We start from the raw sequence: 18,274 nt of genomic DNA on the forward strand, positions 1-18,274 counted from the left end.
GCCTGGACCCTTCTTCAGAGGGAATTAAATATCTATATTTGAGCTTTCAAGCAGGAAAGTCAAAGAGTGCAGGGTGATCAGGGAACGGCTATGGAGATCATAGAATCTCCACAGTACAGAAAGAGGCCATTGACCCATCCAGTGTGCACCAACCATCCGAAAAACATTCTACTCTGCAGGGCCGAACCAATGGCTAGCAGCCACATAATGGGCCAAATGGTCTCCATCTGTGTTCTTTTTGGATTTTAAGAGCGAGCAGGCCATCAACCTCGAACTGCATACTTTCTCGCAATTCTAACTGTCCTCTCATTGATCTCAGTGCGGGCTTCCAGAAGCTCCGACCACATGGAGTTTGGAGTTAGAATAACGATCTCTTGCACATGATCCCAACTGTGTTCCAAACCAGAGTCTACAGAGGAAAAACAAGAGGGATCTACAATAAAAAAAAGACAGTCCAGTAGCCATTACTCATGTGTACTGACACGTCTTTATTGAGAATTTATTGCACACCAGCACAAGATCACTGATCGTCACAATAACAGAACGTTCTTTGAGAACAAGTAAACAAAAATGTAAATACAGTCTATTCACTTTTAATTTTTGTACTTTGCTTTCCATACATCACTCATTTTGTACATTTTAACACAGTATAAACATCACTGTTACTGTAGCATACTTTATGACTGTGATCTTCAGTGAAGAGGGGTTTAACCGCAAAGTGCACCAGCTTGGAATCTCTTCTGGGTTGGAATTATTTATCCTTTCCTCATTAATCAGTCAACCCATTTGGTTACATTTCTTTTTAAACAAAAAGCCTAAGTTATTTTTTCTTACACTGAATTCTCAGTCGGCATACACATTGTGGAGTTTCAATGGACTTTTTATTGGATGGGTGGTGCTCCACCATAATTGTGGCTTCAGCTTGATCATTTCAAAATGGAAACCTTTAACTCAGAGAAAACAATTGAAATTAAGAAGAAAATACAAGTGAAACATGAAACTACAAAGTTGTTTCTGACAATGTGACCATTTCATAGCATCTTCGGTATGCTGCAACGATATAGAACAAAACAATAACAGAATTTGCACTTATCCATGAAATATCACAAGTGCTTGAGTTTGGCAACAATTAGTTTGTGGGTGTTATCAGCGAGCTACACAAGGAAAGTAACAGAAAGTTCAGAAAATGCAGTGCACCAATAAAAGCACGACTGTACAAATAAGGGGTCATGAAGGGTTAAGCAAAAACTTTACAATTATCCAGTAAGCAGTTACTCATCCAGCTCACCAAAGACAAGGCCGTATTCTTGGCATAAGTGTGACACACAGTGGAATTTGACCCACGAGAATTCATTCACTACAACAAATGGCTTATGTTAATGTTCACTCAAAGATGAATCTTGGTGCATTCTTGTTTTGGCACTATGGTAAACCGCTTACAGAAACTTAAAGGCAAACTAACAAAGCTTTGAGAAGCTATCAAGAGCTTTCACTTTTCGAGCACTTAAGAGTAAATGTTCAACAGGTGCTTTGTAGAGTAGAACAGGGAAGGCGGCATTGGGCTGTATAAGTAAAGGAATGGGAAATGACTCAAGGAGTTCAATTTTGAGAGAAGTCTTCCTATAGCGGCAATCTGAAGGAGTGTTTCAGAGTTTAGACATATGTCACTGACACTGCAGTAGGGGAAAGGCATAAGTACACAGAATGTCAGAACTGAAAGCAGCAATGGGGGACATTACAGGGACAGAGTGGCATGAGCTTGCCCTGCAGCATTTAAAAACAAGAATATGGATTTTGAATTCAATGCATATGCAGACAATGGGTCAATGGCGGGAGGACACCTAAATTCATTTCACAGTCAATCAAGTTAACAGTGACTCAGAGAATCTCCCTGGACAGGATCCAAACGGGAAAACAGTTTCACCTTTATTCTGGAGCAAAGGAATTTGATGATGCTAAATGGCATGTCTGTTGTCGCTTTTGGAGTGCACCAGGAAATAACGGTGTGAGCGAGTTACATCGATCCTCATGCTGCACGGCAATTTCCTGGGACATTTGCAACAATCTACATGCCAAAATGGCGAGTATAGCTAGTGGTATTATTGCTAGACTGTTAGTCCAGAAAGCCAGTTCATGCTCCCGGGACCCATGTTCAAATCCTGGCAAGGCAGATGGTGGAAGTTCATTCCAATTTTTTTTAATTTGAATTCAAGATGACCATGAATCCTTTGTTGATTGTTTGGAAAAAAACTCATCTGGTTCGCTATGTCCTTTAGGGAAGGAAACCGCCATCCTTACCTGGTCTGGCCCACATGTGACTCCAGACCCACAGCAATGAGGTTGACTCTGAACTGTCCTCTGGGCAATTAGGGATGGGCAAGAAATGCTGGGCTAACCAGTGATGCCCTCATCCCGTTTATGAATAAACAAAAAAGAATCCAGGAAAAGGTGTTTATTGTAAGGTTCAGTCCCTATTAAATCAGTGGTGACTGCACATTTGTTGGTATTGTAACCACTCGAGACTGAAAAAATATTGTGCAGGTGACTGCATTCAAATATGTAATTTCAAAGTCATCAATTCAAGTTAATTAATAGCTCTGCGCTTCCATGATTTTTAAGAAAAACAATTCTTAGCTAACACCTTGTTGGGGTTGCCACAGGGATGGCCTGGGAAGCACCTGCTTGTACATGGGAAGAGAAAGGATTAAGGAGATACATTCCCACATATTGATATTTCTGTCCTCATTGGAATCTCTTCTGGGTTTGAATTATTTATCAATGTTATATAACACTGGTCTGGAGCAGGTGGGATTCGACCACCTAGCGCAGAAGTAGGGACGCTACCACTATGTCACAAGAACCCTTCATGGTCCCGCAGATAAGCTGTGTTGTCAGCAGCACTCCTGCTCATTCTGCACCACACACAAAGGTAATACCATAAAAAAAACTTGCCTTAACATTACTGGTCTTAAACACCCGCTTTGCAGAAACTGGTCAGACCATGACCCAATGCAGTGCTGGAAGTGCAGATGGGCCTCAGATGTCACTGAAATGTAGGACACAATTCCAGAAATTTGATCATTTTCTCCATCCCATTTCACATCCACGAAAAGGGAAAAAGATGTCTGCGTTTGCTGCAATTTTTGGTAGTTACTAGTTTCAGCACTGAGGTGAGTTAGTTAAAACAAAACTGTGACTCAGAATATTCCAGAAAACAGCAGCTGACTGCCTCCTTAACTTTCTGATCAAGTGCTCATGGTTAAGACTCATATCTATGACTCAGGTCATGCCCAATATTTAATTCATGCAGATGAGGTACGTCATATGACTAATTAGCTTCACAGGGTCTCTGAACTGTCATTACACTCACTGCAGTATCTTTAAATTAATTTCCAGAGAATTTTGGAATTAAGCTCAGAACAGGATTACTGTGACAACAAACATCATCATTTACAGGGTAAAAATCATAGGTCACATTGCTCCAGGAATAGGTTTGACGGATAGTGATACCTAACCAATCAGCTACAGTCACATGTGTGAATAAAATAGTCCCAAAAGAAAAACTTCACATGTATTTATACAAGATAGTGAAATTAAAGGATAAATTCGGTGGCATGTTAATAACTACTATTCATTTCAAATCTCACTGTGATGTTAATTTGCAGCTTTGTTTAAAATAAAACCTTAAAAATTATTACTGGCACTTTCCAGCTGCAGCCTAAAAGTAGTTTCAGGGAGAAGCTGCTTCTATATTGGTTTTCCTGGCAAACTTTCCACTACTTCATGGCCACTAACATTCTGTTTGACTAATTGTACTCGCTACCACTTTTGGAGACACCTGTCTCAGAAACTACAAAAATGAACTGCAATATAGCATTACTGCTGGGGTGTTGCTTCTTTCCAACTGGGGCAACATTAGGAGAAAGGAACGTAAAGATGGAAAGTTTAGCAAAGTGGAAACTGCTACCACAAACCATGTTTGAGAGTGGGGGGGAAGAAGGCGTTGATATTTATCACAAATTCAATCTGCAACGTCACCTTTATAAAAGATATTGTTTTTCAGACTTGCCATGTATTCAGATTAGGTCAGAAAACATGAATGCACAATTACAATAAGGTAGAAACACAGTTAAAATATATTCATGTAGAAATTGATAAACATGTGGAATATCTTATCCAGGGTTACAATGGATGCAAAGCGCTGAACAAACTTTTGGAATATATGTTTACTCACTCTATTTGCAAGAGGAAAGAAATCTGATCGTTGGGTAGGGTGGGACACTCTCTTCCATAGCCCTTAATGCAAACAAGTGACTAATGTGAAAGGGTATGTCTGAAAGAACTTTTTTTATGCTATTTACGGTTATGTTATCTGTAACGTAAAGCTCTACAAATTCACTTGAAAGCATTTGAAGTCTGGTCGAAATCTCCTAAGAATGTTTCCTGAGATTGCTGTTTTTTTTAAAATATTCCTTGCATTTTATTGGCCTTTGGGACTTGTATTGCAGATAATGCATCAATTTGCTGTTTCTAATGGATAGGAGTTATTTTGACTGATGTGTTAAAATACCACTGCAGCCGATGCAGACAAAACATGTCCTTAACAATGTTTTTACAGAAACAAATCAAGTTTTATCTATTCGATGAGTGGCAATTTTTATTACCTTTTATAAAACATTTATACAATCAAAGAATATTTACTTAAGTTTGGCTTTGTAGAAATAAGGAAAGTAAGCTGTTTATCACAAAACAAAGCAGCAATGCTACAAGAAAGAGTCTTTCCTGTTTGGTAGCAAAGGAGGCAGGGATTCTGGCAGGTACTCTGTCAGCTGGCTAAAAGGGTTAGGATCGGAGAGCGCTGGGAATAACTCAGTTACACAAAGGAACAGGGCATTTTCCAACAAGCAGACAAACTGCGAATTAGGGTGCTATTGGCTCAGTTGAAAAAGAACTCTGGAAATTTACACCATCAGGAATGTTACGATCTAAGAAAAAGAGGCTTGTAGAAGTGTGCCTTGCTGATGATAAGCAGACCTGTGAAATTCAAAGATGAAACCTGTTGTATTGTTTCCCTGACCTCTTCTATATGGATAAAGTATAGAATTTTGTGTAACAAGAAGTAAATAGCATTCCACTGCTGCAGGGAGTGGGGATGATGTGATTGATTATGGTCATGCAAAATATATCTTGTTATATCAGCTATTTAACGTGAAATTTACCTTCTTATTCGAAGTGTAATTAGCTTGTGCAATTTGCATCACATTAATGTAAAAGTTACATGTGAGTGAAATCTTGTTGATAATTTCTTCAACAACAAAAACAGAAATTGCTGGAAAAATTCAGCAGGGCTGGCAGCATCAATGGAGAGAAACTAGAGTTAACATTTTGGGTTGAGTGACTTTGACTTACAGCATCCGCAGTTCTTTTGGTTTTTATTTTGAGAGCTTCTTCAGTTTTTTTTGGGAATGAGGGGAGGGTGTCATTTGGTCAATTTCTATATTTTGGTTTATGGCTCCCTCACAGGGATAGTAACAAAATCAAAATTGCACTTTTTATTGTTCTGCATTATTTTGTTGTACAAAGCTTTCATGCTGGTGAAAAGGCTAAAGTTCAATTTGTAAGTTGAGACTTACCTGATTGGCAGTATATATACACACACATCTCAAAAGGATGTCTCGTACATTATTACATTCAGATGTTCCTAGTTAGAAGGGCTCAAGCACACGTTGACGTCACATTTTCTGAATAATTTGGGCGCACTCGGGGAGGTCTGAAAGACCCTGTCCCTTGGTATGCAGTGAGTTTAACCCCCTGGTTATCCACAATTTACTCTAAATTTGCTTATGTTCAATTCCATAAAGTAACCTATAATAAGAATGAGATTACTATACAAAAGACACACAACGAACCTTAGATTATATAGCGAGGGGCACTAAGTTTTACTAAGTTACAACCAATATCACTTTTGAGTAATATGCTGCTCATTTGTATCATAAGACATCTGCACTCACACATATAAAAGTGTATCTGAAAATATTTCCGATGGTACCGATTGAAAAGTTCAGCTGATGTGTTTTGAAGTTCTTCTATTCATGTTTATATGTTTGTCACCAATGCAATTAAACGTAAGCAGGAGTAAGGATTAAGTCTACATCCCCACTTGGCTCTGAAGATTAACAAGTTAAAGCTTTATACAGCTACAGACAACTAGATAATCTGGCACATGTTGTGGAACAGCTCATCATGAACTCACAGGTACGGCAAATAAATTGAAGAAGGTTTCTAAGAACACTAAATAAATGATGTTGGGAGAGGCTGCTTTTCCAAATTGCACACTACAATTAACACAGGAATGACAACACCACTAATATAGTGAGTACACTGCACTATTATCTAAAAGAAAGGTTACCTTACATCAGTTTAGCACACAAAAAGCCTAATGATCTTCAACAGCACTTTAGCACTCTTGCAGCTAACCAACCAGTGAACAACACTGCACCACAGATAAAGTATCTGTATTCCAGCATCCCTTTTTCATTGGCCCACATAGCTTTCAGTTTAAATATCAAATCTCCAATGCATCTTGATAAAATCCTTCAAGACTATTGAAACGTTTTACTTAAACTTTGTGAAAATCACCCACAATCACTGACCAAGAAAGTCGACTGGGTGCTTTTTGGCTGACTTCGCATCTCGCAGCTTGAGCAAAGGGCTCGCATGATAGGCTGAGGCAATGAGATCAGATCGGATATTTGATAGTCTGGATCAGAAAACTATCTAGGCCAATGTAAGAGACACTGTGTTTTTAAAACGTCAAGCAAGGCCTTCAGCCTTTAATATGGGGGCATCTGATATCCCGAGGAGACTGCATCCAGGTTTTCAGCAAACGGTGGACTCTGAAAGGTGTCTGCGTTTTCAATTCCGGTGCTGTATGGAGGATGGCCAGTGTCCAACTGATCTTGGGAGAACAGGGATGAGTCAGCCCCCAGGAGGTACCTCTGCCATGCCTTCAGGGTTAGGCCAGCCTTTAATGAGATTAATTAAAATAAGGACTAAGAAATGCTTGTTAGTGTACTGTAGCTGGAACTGAGAAGGCGTAGCATTGTAACATTATGCAGTTAATACAAAAGGGATGATTCTGTTAGTTAAATCATGTTGTTGCTCATTATTATCCGACAGGGGCTGATTACGTGGAGATTATAGTGTTTGCTAATTCCTTCATGGTTTTCTTCTGGTTTAGGACTTCAATCTTGTTTTGTATATGCATGTAACAATGGCTTGGAAAAAATTAGTCTGCAATCACAGACAATAAGGTACAGCCATCACACAGTAGCAATGTCCGAATGAAGCTTAGATAAATTTACAAGCTAAAGTGCAACAGCTGATCTCTTATTTTCAACAACTATGTCTGGAATTCGGTTTCTACCTAAACACACTGAAACATGTTGATTATTAACTATTATATTTATATTTTAACTTCACTGATCCATTGTATTGTCAGTGCATGCCAACTTTGATTTGAGGATATTGATTGCACAGTCTAGGCGTGCATTGTCTGCATGACATGGAACTCACATTGGACAAGCAAGATGTTAGCTATCAATTTCATAAAGGAAAACACCATTGGATCATTATAATTTCTTTGCACAGACACTAAGTTGAATGATAGGTCACTGCTGCATTGAAAATAAGTTAATGAGATGGATTGAATAATCCAAAACACAAGAGGATTTGAGTTCTGGACTTTTGTGGAAACTCTTATCACACCTTATATCTGACCAAGATGTGGAGGTGCTGGTGTGCGACTGGGGTGGGCATGGTCAGAAATTACACAACATCTAGCCAAGACAGACCATTAGAAGCATGCTCAAATGTCACATTTACTTAATACATTTTGTGAACTTAAAAAAAAAATTTAAACCATGTTGGTTTGAAAACCAATTCAATTTTCCAGCAGTAACTCATTTTTAAATTATTGCTTATTCTTCATAGAAAACAATACTAGAATAAAACATCTATTGGGATGCTTGGTTAGCTATCATTCTATCATAGGGTGGCCCAACAAAGGAGCAGTGCTATGAAAGCTTGTGATTTCAAATAAACCTGTTGCACTATAACTTGGTATCATGTGACTTCTGACTTTCTCCACCTCAGTCCAAAGCCAGCACATACACATCATGTCTACCAGAGCTGGAGAACATAGGGCAGATCAACACCAATCAGGGAATGACATGGAAATTACTAGATTGAAATGCATACAATTTTGTAAAAAAAGACAAAGGCACCCTGTCCAATTGACCCTGCATCTTCCTCACCAAACCCTGCAAACTTGCGCCAAAATTGGGAAAGGTGTCTGATAAACAGGTTGAGCAGCAATCTGAGAAAGAAATCTAATCTTTCACTCTGTCATCCTCGACTTGGCCAGTGCAATCCTTGGCTATGTTTTCCCTAAGGACAGAACATCCAGAAACGGGAGCACAGTGATGTACAGTGAGGAGGCAATGACTCCTGGAGTTCACAACATTGACTCTGGACATCATGAAGTTTCAGTGCATCAGGTTAAACAGGGACAAGGAAACCACCTGCTGATTACCATCCATTGACCCTGCCCTTAGCCACTTAGGACTATGATGAGGGGGAATTGCTTCACTTATCAACCAGGCCCTGAATATTGAGAAGGTTTTGTTGCATGCTTCAGTATCTGAGGAGTCATAAATGGTGCTGAACATCAAACAAAAACCTCCGTGAACTTACTCAATTCTGACTCTATATGCAGCGAGACAGGACAACATTCAGACCTGGGCTGATAAGTGGTAAATAAATGTCTTTATCACACAAGTGATAAAGGCTACCTTCAACGAGTGACAGTTTGAACACCTTCTCTTGACATTTAACACCAAATCCCCTGCAATCAACATTGTGAGGGTGACTATTGACCAGAAAATGAACTGGATCAGCCAGATAAATGTGGCCACAAGAGCTGGTCGGAGGATGTAAATTCTCTGATAAATAACTCACCTCCTGACTTCCCAAAACCTGTCTACTACCTATGGGGCACATGTCAGGAGTGTGACAGAATATTGAGATGATGAAATGTGAGGCTGGATGAACACAGCAGGCCAAGCAGCATCTCAGGAGCACAAAAGCTGACGTTTCGGGCCTAGACCCTTCATCAGAGAGGGGGATGGGGGGAGGGAACTGGAATAAATAGGGAGAGAGGGGGAGGCGGGCCGAAGATGGAGAGCAAAGAAGATAGGTGGAGAGGGTGTAGGTGGGGAGGTAGGGAGGGGATAGGTCAGTCCAGGGAAGACGGACAGGTCAAGGAGGTGGGATGAGGTTAGTAGGTAGCTGGGGGTGCGGCTGGGGGTGGGAGGAAGGGATGGGTGAGAGGAAGAACCGGTTAGGGAGGCAGAGACAGGTTGGACTGGTTTTGGGATGCAGTGGGTGGGGGGGAAGAGCTGGGCTGGTTGTGTGGTGCAGTGGGGGGAGGGGGTGAACTGGGCTGGTTAGACAGAATATTGTCCACTTTCCAAATCAGTACTTAGGCACTAATCTCTCCTGATTGGCAATCCATTGTTGACATTACGCATTCACTCCCTCGGCTACTAGTAACATTATATTACACATTGCAGCCATAAACAAGATGTACTGGAGCTGACTGTCTGAGCATCTTTGATGCCAGCTCCTAGACTTGTGACCTCTATGACTTGAAAATACGAAGGCAGCAAATGTGTAGGAATAGCATCACCTCCTCAGTCCTGTCTGATTTGGAAATATGTGACCATTCATTCACTGTTGCTGGGTCAAAATCTGGAACTTCTGCCCTACACTGTATGGACTGCAAGGGTTCAAGAGGATTGGCCAGCATCACTCTGTCAAGAGTAACTGGTGTTGGGCAATGTTGGCTTGTCCAATGACAGACATACCCTGTGAATGACTTCTTTCAATAACAAACTATACTCAACCTAACCTAAACTAAGCTGTTTCAGTTTGAAGCTTAAACTATTTAAAAGAAACTGGGAAAGATTTGAAACCAGAGAATGACATGTAGAAATTACGAGATTAAAATATATACGATTTCGTATTCATGACAAAGACAGCCTGAATACCCCTCAGCAAACTCTGCACACTTGTGCCAAAACTGGGAAAGGGGTCAGATGGACAGGTTGAGCTTCGGCAAAGTGCTAAAAATAAAAAATGACGATTCAAATATTTCTAATTCCAGCACAAGGTAATAAGCTCATCCCAAATGGATAATTTATAGAACATGAATCTTTTTTGTACGTGATTCAATTACAACAATCCATTGTGTCTTACATTCTTCCACTTTTGTGGGTGGTTATTAACACAAAACTGTGAAAACAAATACATTTCCCTTATTGTCTTGATTTCTCAGTTCCCCCCCACCTCCACCTCAAAAGCTAAAGTTCGTTTCAAATTCCAAAATTATTTTGAGGAAGTCTGATGTGGTTAAGTTAGTGCTTCAGCTCACAAAAAATGAAGTCAAAGAATTGTAAAATGTATTTTTAAAAAATCAAGCTGTCAACATAATTAAATGTGTGGGTTAGGTAGGATATCAGGCACAGAGCAGCTCATTACCTGGTCTCATTAGAGGACTGTCTGAAAAAAAGCGTTATTAATAATTTAAAGATCATCCCATGTGTTAATGATGTTAAAACAGTATACTGTAAGGAAGAGAGAGTCGTCAGTTTGTAGAGACAAGCCTACACTTGTGCAGATGCTGAAGACTGAGGTACAAGCCTTTCGGCATCTTCCACAAATCCTAGATTTTTAAATTTGTTGAAGGCAAAGAGTGTCAGGTAACCCTGAAAACAAAACATGATGGAAGAACAGGTATCAATTCCAAACAACAGAAATATCCAGACGTTACGTACACTCGTGCATCTGTTGTGACCGTTTTGATCATAAGTTCTGTTTTTTAGAATGCCCATATATTGCAAATTGTGTGAAATGACTCTGCCTCGAAGAAAAATGACTGAGAATAACCCAGATTTTTAAAGGGCTGAATTTGCTTGATTCTTTTTTGTACAATAAGCCCATAAGATGGAGAAAGAGAAAGAATAGACAGCCCAATGAGCCTGCTCCCCCAGTCAATGATATCATGGCTGATCTAATAATCCTCAATTTCACCTTCCTGCCTTTTCCCTACAACCCTCGATTCCCCTTCCTTATTAAAAATCTGCCTAACTCAGCCTTGGGCATACTAGTGAACAAGTCTTGACAGGCCTCTGGAATAAAGAATTCCACAATTCATCACTCTCTGACGTAGTTGGTGATCCCTTACTCCCAGGTTATAGCCTCTGGTCCTAGACTGTCCCACAAGAAGAAACAACCTCTCTGCATCTACACTGCCATGTTCTCCAAGAACCTGAAATGTTTTAATGACGTTGTTTCTCACTCTTCTAAACTCAATGAATTCAGGCTCAAATGCTCAATCTCTCAAAAGAAAATGCCTCCATACCCAGGATCAATCAACTGAACCTTCTGTAGACAGCGTTCAATGCCAGTATTTCTTTCCTTAGATAAAAGGACCCAAATAGTTTACAATTTTCCAGCTGTGGTCCAACTAGTGACTAGTTTAGCTTTGGAAAGACTCCCCTATTTTTATATTCTATTCCCTTTGAAATAAAGACCAACATTCCAATTGTCTACCCTATTAGCTGCTGATCACAGATTCCCTACAGTGTGGAAACAGGCCCTTCGGCCTAACAAATCCACACCGCCCCTTGGAGCATCCCACCCTGACGCTTCCCCCTGTAACCCACACATCCCTTAACACTACCGGCAATTTAGCATGGCCAAGACGCCTAAACTGCGTCTCTACGGACTGTGGGAGAAACTGGAGCAACCAGAAGAAACCCACACAGACACAGACAGAACATGCAAACTCCACACAGACAGTCGACCGAGGGTGGAATTGAACCCGGGTCCCTGACGCTGTGACCTGTATGTTAATTTTTAATGTATCATTCATGAGGACTCTAAAAATCTCTTTATGCTGTATTCTTAAGTATTCTTTCTTCATTTAAATAATATTCAGCTCTTCTATTCTTCCTGCCAAAAAGCATAATCTTACATTTTCTCACATGATACGCCATCTTGCCCTGCCTTTGCCCACGGACTTAACCTGTCTATACCTCTCTGCAGACTCTGTCATCCTCAACACTTGCCTTCCAATCTATTTTTGTGTCATTCACAAAATTGGTGATAATCATTGAATCCCTACAGTATGGAAACAGGCCATTTGGCCCATCACATCCACACTGATTCTCGGAAAAGAGTTCCACACAGACCCATCCCCATCCCCCTACCTTCTCCAAGTAACCCTGCAGTTCCCATGGCTAAGCTACCTAGCCTGCATGTCCCTGAATACTACGAGCAATTGAGCATGGCCAATCCACCAAGTCTGCACATCTTTGTACTAGGGGAAGAAACTGGAGCACCTGGAGGATCCCACACAGACATAGGGAGATCATGCAAACTCCACACGGACAGTCGCCCAAGGCTGGAATCAAACACAGATCCCTGGAACTGAGAGCCACCCTGTGTTATATCGATCAGCCAATCCTCTATATACGCAAACATACTACCCCAATTGCCATGGCTCTTAATGAATAGCCTTATGTGCGATACCTTATGAAACACCTTTTGAAAATCCAAATATTTCACATCTACTGGTTTCCCTTTATCTATCCTGCTTGTTACTTTCTCAAAGAACTCTATTAAATATTTCAGGCATGATTTCTCCTTTGTGAAGCCATGCTGACCCTGTTAAATTATGTCAGGTATTTCGAAATACTCCATGATTGCATCATTTATTAAAGACTCTTACATTTCTCTGAGGGTAATAGTACCCCCTTTTCCAGACTGGTACAGCATTAACAACTGTAAAAACTTCAGTCCATGCATGCACTGTTCACTGTGTTACTTATGGCTATATGGATTGGAGGGTCATTGCAGTTTTGTTTCCCAACCTGTGCTCTCACTGCTGATGCTCGTAACATCCTTACACTGTGGAAGCAGACCATTCGGCCCATCCAGCTTACACTGAACCTTCAAAGGGTATCCCACCCAGACTTATCCCCTACTCTGTCCCTGTAACCCTGTAGTTCCCATGGCTAATCCACTGAGCCTACACAGCTCTGAACACGACAGGACAATTTAGCTTGGGCAATCCACCTAACATTCACATCCTTGGACTTTGAGGGGAAACCCACTCAGATGCAGGAAGAACGTGCAAACTCCACACAGACAGTCACTGGAGAATGGATGTGTAGTGGTCTCTGGTGCTGTGAGGCAGCAGCGCTAACTGCTGAACCACTGTGCCACCCATGACGACTTAGTACATTGGAGAACTGACAATACCCACCAAAATATGCAATGAAAGAATCATTGCCATCAGGAAGAGACGGAAAATTTGGAAAAAGAGAAAAAAAAACCAAATATTCAAGTTTTAAAAAAGGCCACGCTGAACAATAAAAACCTATCACCAGTGTTAAGCTAAGGTGAGTGCAGAGAGATTGCTTTTGACAAAGCAAGGCAAGCTGTGCCAAGCTCATTTTTTTGTGTTAAAGTAAGATTTATTTTGAAAGAAACATTAAATAAAAATGTGGGATATTACATTTTAGTGGCAGCAGAGAGATGATTTGAGAAGGAGGTCGTTATGTAGAAGATATGGTTAAATACATACTACCTTCTGAAGATTCAGACTTTGAGGGGTGGAAGAGGGATTTATTTTGAGGAGAGCGATTTAGCAGTTTAGGCTATAACCTCTGGAAGGAGGAGGGAAGTCAGAGCCAGCGTTGTACAGCATGGAAACACACCCTTCAATCCAATGCGTCCATGCCGACCCGATATCCTAAACTAATCTAATCCCATTTGCCGGCAATTGCCCATATCCCTCTAAACCCTTCCTATTCATATACCCATCCAGATGCTTTTAAATGTTGTAATTGTACCAGCCTCCACCACTTCCTCTGGCAGATCATTGCATACACACATCGCCCTCTGCGTGAAGAAGTTGCCCCTTAGGTCCCTTTTAAATCTTTCTCCTCTCACCTTAAACCCAGCCCTCTAGTTTTGGACTCCCCCACCCCAGGGAAAAGACCTTAACTGTTTACCGTATACTTGCCCCTCATGATTTTATAAACCTCTATAATGTCACCCCTCAGCCTCTAACGTTCCAGGGAAAATAGCCCCAGCCTACTCAGTCTCTCTCTATACAGCGGGTGGCACGGTGGCTCAGTGGTTAGCACTGCAGCTTCACAGAACCAGGGACCCAGGTTCAACTCTAGCCTCGGGTGCCCGTCTGTGTGGAGTTTGCTCATTCTCCCCTCGTCTGCGTGGGTTTCTACCAGGTGCTCTGGTTTCCTCCCACAGTCCAAAGATGTGTAAGTTATGTGGGTTGGACATGGGGAATTGCCCATAGTGTTCAGGGATGTGTGGCCGAGGTAGGTTACAGGAGGGTGGGTCTGGGTGGGATGGACTAGTTTGTCCAAAGGGCCTGTTTCCACACTGTAGGGATTCTAAATAGATTCAAACCCTCCAACCCTGGCAACATCCATGTAAATCTTTTTCTGAACCCTTTCAAGTTAAATACCATATCTTCTACATAACTACCTAAAGCAAGGTGACTATGTTTGAAAAGTGGCCTCACGAATATCCTGTACAGCCACAACATGACCTCCCAACTCCTACACTCAATCTAACTGAAGTGTATGAAATGCTAAAGTTGGCTGACAAAGTGGACGGAGGGACGATTTTTCCCCTTGTGGGGCAATCTAGAATAAGCAGTCATAGTTTTGAGACAAGGGGCAGCTTATTTAAAGCAGACAGGAGGAGAAATTACTTCTCTCAAAGCGTCATGAATCTGCAGTGTTTACTACCCCAGAATGTAGTGGGTGCTGGGCCATTGGGTAAATTTGAGGAGGAGACAGGCATATTTTTAATCAGCAATGGATTAAAGGCAGGAAGGTGGAGCTGAGGCTGGGATGAGATTGGCAATGGTCGTATTGAGTGGCACAGCAGGGTCAAGGGGCTGAGTTGCTGACTCCTGCTGCTACTTCTTGTGATATTCTTTACTGTTCAGTGTGTGTCGTATTACCATACTCTCACTCACTTCTCCTGTGAGTGCTTCAAAACCAAATCAACCGAAACAACATTTAAAACACTTTGAGAGACAATTGCAGAACTTAAAGGGACATGAAACCCAGAATACTGAGAGCACAAATTTGGGATTCCCTGCTGCATTTTGACAGGATGACCAGGAGCACAATTTTAACTCCAGATGCACGTGCACGCAGAATACATGACACTGGAAACACTTGGTAGAACTTACCCAGGACAGAATGGAAAAGAAGGAGAAGGCTATGGCAGCTCGAGCAGCATCAGCACCTTGGTTAAGGGGAAGGTCCTTCAATGAAGTGAGCTGCCACTGATTTTCCAAAAAACAGAAGCCTACAAACCACAAGAACGTCCACAGTCCTGAAACAGATTTTAAAAGCAGAAAAGGTTAATGAGGAGCGAGCACTTTAGTGTTTTGCTACTGGCACAATTTCATGGGTGTTGGGGCTGTCTTGACAAATGCAGCCACAGAAAGGTTATTGACTGATGTGTAGTAACAGCACACACGTGTCAGTGTCACTGCAGCTCACTGTCGTCATTTTTATCTCTGTGCAGGAAGTTTGTGGACTCAGGTCCTGAGTCAAGATAAAATGTATCACAATTTACCCCTTATGTCTTAATTAGGAGAGCAGGGGAGGCAGTGATGTGGTCAATCACCTGGCTGGTCTGGCCTAAACACAACAACTGCAGAACCATAGCAATGTGGTCATGTCCAAACTGCCCTTCAAAACAGCCAAAGAAGCCAATCAGTTTAGGGACAATCAGAGGTGTAGGACAACTTCTGGGCTAGTCAACAATGCCCTCTTTTCCACGAAAGAGTTAAAAAACAAACTGCTGCATTCCTTTTTATATCTGATTCTCTCAGTCAGCTATTCATTAAGTTGTCCAATACTCAGATTATGAATGGAATATTCAGAAACTGTCAAATTTCTTCTTTAATGAGCAAGTATCTTTCTCTGATATCTGAAACCGCACTCCTGAATTCTCTTCAATATCCTTGTGTCAGAATTAATATCGGTAGAGGTTCTGTTGATTTGAATTGATTTATTAATGTCACATGTTCCTGGGTACAGTGAAAAGTGTTGTTTTGTGTACTGTACAGGCAGACCATACCATACAAAGTGAATTAGGGAAATAGAACAGGGCGAGGAATACAATGTTGCAGCTGCAAAGAAGGTGCACAAACAGCAAGATCAACGTTAGATTTAAAATTTGAGGGGTCCATTCAGAAATCTATTAATAGCAGGGAAGAAGCTGTTCTTGAATCCGTCTGCACATCTATATAAACTTCCATATCCTCTGCTTGAGGAAACAAGGTGGAAGAGAGTATAACTGGGGTGGGAGGGGTCTTTGATGATGTTGGTTGCTTTCCTGAGGCATTGGGAAGTACAGATGGAGTCAGTGATAATGGGAACTGCAGATGCTGGAGAATCCAAGATAACAAAAAGTGTGGAGCTGGATGAACACAGCAGGCCAAGCAGCATCTCAGCAGCACAAAAGCTGACGTTTTGGGCCTAGACCCCGAATGGAGTCAGTGGCCGGTTTGTGTGAAATTCACTTCTGAAGTCCCTCATAAATGACATTGTGACCATCTTAAGCATTCATCAAAACATAAAAAGCAAGCCTTTCCCCCCATTAATGATCACCACTGCATACTTTAAATCCTGGAATCACTTGCCAATATTTATAGCAGTGATACATTCATGAGGCGTTCTTGTATTGACTTTGACTGACTAAATACAGTACACGTATGCTGTTAGAACAAGCACAGAGACAAACTGTAATTATAAGCCTACTCACAGATATATGTTTTAGAATAAACAGTGAATTATTTTAACAACAATTATGTTCAAAACAAAAATAACAAGCTCATGTTAAATTGTAGCATTATTGGATCTTAACTGCCTACACTAACAGTGTGGTTATTGCTGCAGAAGTGAGACTTTCATATTGCCCATATTGAAAAGTGCATATACATGGAGAAAACTTTCTCTTCAGCTTTATGAAGCAGGGTTGTGCTTCCTGCTCCTCATTCATAGAGTCATGCAGCACAGAAACAGACCCTTCAGTCCAACGAGTCCATGCTGAACACAATCCCAAACTAAGCCAGTCCCACCTGACTCCTCCTGGTCCATATCCCTCCAAACCTTTCCTATTCATCTACTTATCTAAATGTCTTTTAAATGTAGTAATTGTACCCACATTCACCACTTCCTCTGGAAGTTCATTCCACACACAAGACCACCATTGATGTAAAAAAAATTGCCTCTTATCGTTTTTTAATTGTCTCTCTTCTCGCCTCAAAATGTGCCCCCTAGCCTTGAAACCCCCCATCCTGTGGGAAAGACAACTACCATTAATTTGAGGATTTTGCAGGGTTGACTGGGCAATTACTGTGGTTCTAGGATCACGTGTAGGCCACACCAGACAAGGGCAGGGGAATAATCTGACTGAAGAACTTCTCCCAGCCACTCACACCCTTGAAAGAAGATCACAGCTTGGGTTTGAGAGAAGCAAGGAACACAAAGAGAATTACCTTGGGGCAAGATTAAAATAATAATCATGGAATTAAACCTATCAAGTACATCAATGTTCTTCAAGGAAGAAAGTCTGCCCTCCTTATCTGATCTGGCCTATGTGTGACTCCTGACCCACAGCAATTGCCCAGTCAACGCTGTAAAATCCTCTTCTCAAAAATCTGGCGACTTGTGAGCAAATCTGGAGACCTGTTCAGACGAGTTGAGCAGCTACTTGACAGAGCTACACTCACCAAATCCTACCCTACAACGTTCCAGACACCTCCATTACCATTCCTGGGTATAATTTGTTCCACTTGCAAGACAGACCTACCAGAGGTGATGGAACCGTCCAGAGGCAGTGACCCTGGAAGACCTCAATTTTGACCCCACAAAACATGAAGTCTGATGATATCAGGTCAGCCTTGCATAAGTTTACAGCCCAGCCTTATCGCTGCTCTGCAGGAAAGAGTTCCACTGATTCACTACATTCTGTAAGAAGAAATTCTTCCTCATCTCTGCCTTAGATGAGCCATTCATTATTCATTACCAGCAGGGTAATGAAATGTCTGCGGAACAACAAAGAACCAGATCGGCAAGCCAGCCAACCACAA

At 41.3% G+C, this 18,274-nt stretch overlaps 1 protein-coding gene across 1 annotated transcript in view; it reads right to left on the reverse strand.

Moving 5' to 3' along the window:
• Window positions 1–468: 468 nt before the first annotated feature.
• LOC125462407 (synaptogyrin-1-like) overlaps window positions 469–18,274 on the reverse strand; it is an 82,690-nt gene continuing 64,884 nt past the window's right edge. The window contains exons 3-4 of the mRNA XM_048552451.2: window positions 15,359–15,504; window positions 469–7,025 (exon numbers count right to left, since the gene is read on the reverse strand). Of these exons, the coding sequence (XP_048408408.1) occupies window positions 6,834–7,025; window positions 15,359–15,504 (338 nt within the window). The 3' untranslated portion in view covers window positions 469–6,833. The remainder of the gene's footprint in view (window positions 7,026–15,358; window positions 15,505–18,274) is intronic.

Source organism: Stegostoma tigrinum, chromosome 23 (genome assembly GCF_030684315.1).
Source record: "Stegostoma tigrinum isolate sSteTig4 chromosome 23, sSteTig4.hap1, whole genome shotgun sequence".
Taxonomy (NCBI): Eukaryota; Metazoa; Chordata; class Chondrichthyes; order Orectolobiformes; family Stegostomatidae; genus Stegostoma; species Stegostoma tigrinum.